Here is a 4,238-nt window from a genome sequence, read left to right on the forward strand (position 1 = left end):
GCTTTCTGATCAACAGGGCTCTTCAGAGCCTAAGGGGGCTGTAAGAAGCTAGGTATCCTACCCATTACAGGAAGCTTTGCAGCCTTCTTCAAATTCCTCATGCCGCAGAACCTGGTAAAGGAAGCAGAAGCAACAGTGACGTTTTCCTAGTATTGAGCCAGGATACAAAACCCCAGATACCGTCCCTTGTAGGCTTTAATTGTAAAACCAACCACCCAAAGGCAATGGTCTTTGGCCCGTTCCCAGGCTCTGTATGAGGGCAAGGAGCACCCTGATGGCAGCTGTAAGCACCTATTTCTACGGAAAGCAGTCCCTTCAGCGTGAGAGACAGCTCACTGGGAATGCTAGCCTCAATCAGACTTAGCAGATGTGCCCAGACGAAACCCGGAGTAACTGACGTAGCTGCTTGGGATCTGAGTCACAGTTCTCCACGTGTTGTGGAAGTGGATAACGTGTTCAAGCCCCTCACACAGACCGTGGTGCACAGCAGGGCTCTGTGTTCCCGTCTGCTTTCCCTTTGGATTGTCTCGGCTACCTCTCCGGTTCAAGTTCCTGTCATGCTTCTCCCAGACTGCGGGGCAGGGGGAGTCTTTAATGATCTCTTTCCTTAAGAACACCTTAGAATTATCCCTCACAGTTCTATCTCTCCCCGGTTTGGGAATGTAAGAGCTCCTGCCTGTGGGCAGATGGGTGAAATTTCATGGTACGGCACTCAAGATACCAGCAGCACTAGTCTCAGTCTATGACTGGCCTGATCATTCATCCCAATACTTCCACCGCCTCGACTTCAATCACATGACCTCAGCCGAAGGCGTTTCCCAAATGTGCCACACCTTTACATCGCCGCTTTGGTTTTCCTTATAGAGCTTCTCCCCTTAATCTTGCTCTGTGGAAATCTTACCTATCTTCAGAGATCCAACCGGAAAGTACGGTCTCCATGAATTACGTCCTGCCTCTCCAGGTTTGGGTTAGAGTTCCCCTTCCGCTGTGTTTTGATAGCATATGGCACCTTACCTAACAGCTACATAACAGCGCATCCAGGCGCCCTGGTGGTGTAGCAGGTTGTGGCGCTGGGCTGCCAATCGCAAGGCTTACTGTGGCTAGGAATGGGTGGTCCTGTCCCGTATGTGTTGGACTGCTAACTGCAAGGTCTGCGGTTCAAATCTGCCAGTCTCTCTGCAGGAGAAGGACGAGGCTTTCTGCATCAGAGACCTTCTAATGGATAGGGTCACTGTGCCCTGGAACTGACCCCATGGCAATTTGTTTGTTTTGGGGGTTGATGATCTTTGGGAAGCACATCTCCACGCCTTTCTTTGGAGGGTCCTCTAGGGGGATGAGAGTTGCCAGCCTTTGATTCGCAGCTGACCTTTTAACTGTGTGCACCACCCAGGGACTCCCAGATAACATGTATCCAATACTGACTTCACATGCACTTTACACATAACTTGCATAGACATCTATCTTCCATTGTTAGTTATGTGCAAGTCCAGCTCCCACCCCCAATCCCGCCCGCCCTAGGCTATAGGCTATCAAGGTTCTTTTTAAAAAATCATTTTATTGGGGGCTCTTACGGCTCTTATCACAATCCATACATCCACTGGGTCAAGCACATTTGTACATTTATTGCTATCATCCTTTTCAAAACATTTTCTTTCTACTTGAGCCCTTGGTATCAGCTCCTCATTTTTTCCCTCCCTCTCCCACCCTCATGAACCCTTGATAAATTATAAATTATTATTATTTTCATATCTTACACTGTCTGCTGTCTCCCTTCACCTGTTGTTCATCACCATGGGTGGGGAGGGTTATCTGTCGATCATTGCGATCGGTACCCCCTTTCTCCCCCCACCTTCCCCGTACCCTCATGGTATTGCTACTCCCAGCTATCAAGGCTCTTTTCACCTCAAAAACCCCACATGCACGGCCATCAAATCGATGCTAACGCATAGCGTGCCGATGAGACAGGGTAGAGCTGCCCCTATGGGTTTCCGAGTCTGTAACTCTTGACCTGAGTAGAAAGCCCCATCAGTTCCATCATGCCAAGGCAGCTGGTGGGATCGAACTGCTGACCTTTCAGTTAAGCAGTCCAATGTGTCACCCACTTGCAAAGCTGATTCATAACTTGCATGATGCGGATTTCTAAGCCGGAAGAGATCGAGCAATTGTCATCGACTGTGAGCCCGACGCGGGCAGGGGCTCAGTACCTATTTGTGATCAAACTGAAATTGGAAGAACGGGTGTGCGGGCACAGCTGGTGCCCACTAAGGGTGAGAGCCCTTTCAAGGACCACCGAACCAAAGCCCTGAGACCCACATCCCTTCCTGCAGCTGCGAAGCCGACACCCGTTCCCGACACACCCATTCCTCCGCTCCCTCCGGCCACCAAGCGCCGGCCCCGAGCCGCACCTTCATCCCCAGGACATCCCGATAGAAATGCGCCGTCTGGAAGCGGTTTCCCACTTTGAAGACGAAGTGCAGTGCCCGCCGGACAGCCATGACTCCCGCAAACGCGGATCCCTTCCGGCGGAAAGCGCCGCCTCGTGGAAAGCGCCGCCCCGCGGGTCAAGCGGCGCGCCGGCGTGACGTCATCGCGCGGCGCCGGCGCGCTCCTTCCACGTCGCGTCGCGCGGCGGCCAAGATGGCGGCGCTCGTGAAGGCCGCGGCGTGTGCCGGGAGGCCGTTGCTGCCGGTGGCTCACACGTGGGATGTCGGCGCGCGGCGCTGCGTTCGAGCGCTGCGGAGGAGGCCCGTGCGAGTGGTGCTCCCGTCGGGAGAGGTCGTGGCTCGGAAGCCCGGCCCTGGCAAAGAGCCCCGGACGGCGGCGCCTGCGGCCGGTTCCCAGGCGCAGCGCCCGCGACAGCGGCCTCAGATGCCCTCCGAGCCGCCGCCCAGCACCTGGGAAGAGTCGGGGCTTCGCTACGACAAGGCTTTTCCCGGGGACAAGAGGCTGAGGTGACGTGTTCCTAAGCACCCGAACCCGCCACCCCTCCACCCCGTGGGGGCCGAGGCCGCCCATCTTTAGGAGCAGACGGGCTCGCCGTCCTCCCGGGAGGTTCCTAAAACCTGCCTGTAGTACCGTTTCTCTTCCCGCCTGACCTGGTCCTCCTGGTGCCTTCCCCTTCGGTCGGGAAGCCCGAGCCAGTGCCCCCTGGGATCCGCCCGGTCGCGCTAGGTGTGTCTTGATCCCGAGGACGTTCTTCATGGTGCGGCTTTTCGTTTCCACCCACAGCAGTGTGATGACAATCGTGAAGTCCAGGCCGTTCCGGGAAAAGAACGGGAAGATCCTCCTGGAAGGCCGCCGGTTGATCGCCGATGCGCTCAAGGCCGGGGCTGTGCCGAAGGCCTTCTTCTTCAGCCGGCTGGAGTACGTCAGGGAGCTGCCCGCCGAGAAGCTGAGGGGCGTCCGCCTCGTCAAGGTGAAATTTGACGACATCAAGGACTGGTCCGACCTGGTAACGCCACAAGGAATAATGGGTCAGTGGAGTCCCGGTGTCGCCAGAGTGGCTGCTGCTAGTTGCCAAGGAGACGCGAGCCCACCTCCTGTATAACAGAAAGATGTGTCGCCCCGCCCTGCACCAGCCTCCTGGGCTTTGGTTTGTGGGAGTCCATTGCTGACCCGGGACGATTGGTTCTCGTCTTAGGACAGCTCCTTTTATTCAAGCCAAACTCAAAATCACATTGCCTAACCTTTTCTTTCTTTTTTAATAGCGTTTTACCGCCGTGAAGTATAATGCACATCATTCAGTTCAATAGCTCAGTCTTATTGAAGAGTTAAACAATCATCAGTACAAACATTGTCTTCCCTCTTGTTCATATTGTTGCTATGTAGCTCCCTTTTTCCCCTCTGCCAACCCCTACCCTCCCATGCCACACCCCCAAGAAACCATTAACCCAGTTATCATCTCTATAGATGTACCTACCCTGGATTTCATGTACAGGAACATGTGCTAAAAAACCCAGCAATCATAAGATAAACCAGAGAAAAACTAACCTTTTTTTTTTTTAAACGACATCCAGAAAAAACAAAGTTCTCAGACCTGTGTCTTACAGCACATTTCCAACAGAGACGGAAGCCAGTTTTTGAAAATATTTTTATAAAGGCTCTTTGCGGTCACTAGCAGTAATCCCTCTCCCTCAAATTTACGGTTTTGGTTTTTAAACTGTTGCTTTTTAAATATTTTATTATGGTTGAGGTGACATGTTACAGAGCAAATAAGTTTTCCCGTCAACAGTTAACAC

General features: G+C 53.3%; 2 protein-coding genes across 2 annotated transcripts in view; one reads left to right on the forward strand and one right to left on the reverse strand.

Moving 5' to 3' along the window:
- Positions 1-2,515, reverse strand: part of GLOD4 (glyoxalase domain containing 4) — an 11,441-nt gene extending 8,926 nt beyond the window's left edge. The window contains exons 1-2 of the mRNA XM_045299959.1: positions 2,406-2,515; positions 69-111 (exon numbers count right to left, since the gene is read on the reverse strand). Of these exons, the coding sequence (XP_045155894.1) occupies positions 69-111; positions 2,406-2,495 (133 nt within the window). The 5' untranslated portion in view covers positions 2,496-2,515. The remainder of the gene's footprint in view (positions 1-68; positions 112-2,405) is intronic.
- A 122-nt stretch (positions 2,516-2,637) lies between these two features.
- MRM3 (mitochondrial rRNA methyltransferase 3) overlaps positions 2,638-4,238 on the forward strand; it is a 10,404-nt gene continuing 8,803 nt past the window's right edge. Inside the window, exons 1-2 of the mRNA XM_004707315.2 lie at positions 2,638-2,951; positions 3,229-3,545. Of these exons, the coding sequence (XP_004707372.1) occupies positions 2,638-2,951; positions 3,229-3,545 (631 nt within the window). The remainder of the gene's footprint in view (positions 2,952-3,228; positions 3,546-4,238) is intronic.

Source organism: Echinops telfairi, unplaced genomic scaffold (assembly GCF_000313985.2).
Source record: "Echinops telfairi isolate 266 unplaced genomic scaffold, ASM31398v2 ScPeMD7_7458;HRSCAF=8496, whole genome shotgun sequence".
In the NCBI taxonomy this organism is placed as follows: domain Eukaryota; kingdom Metazoa; phylum Chordata; class Mammalia; order Afrosoricida; family Tenrecidae; genus Echinops; species Echinops telfairi.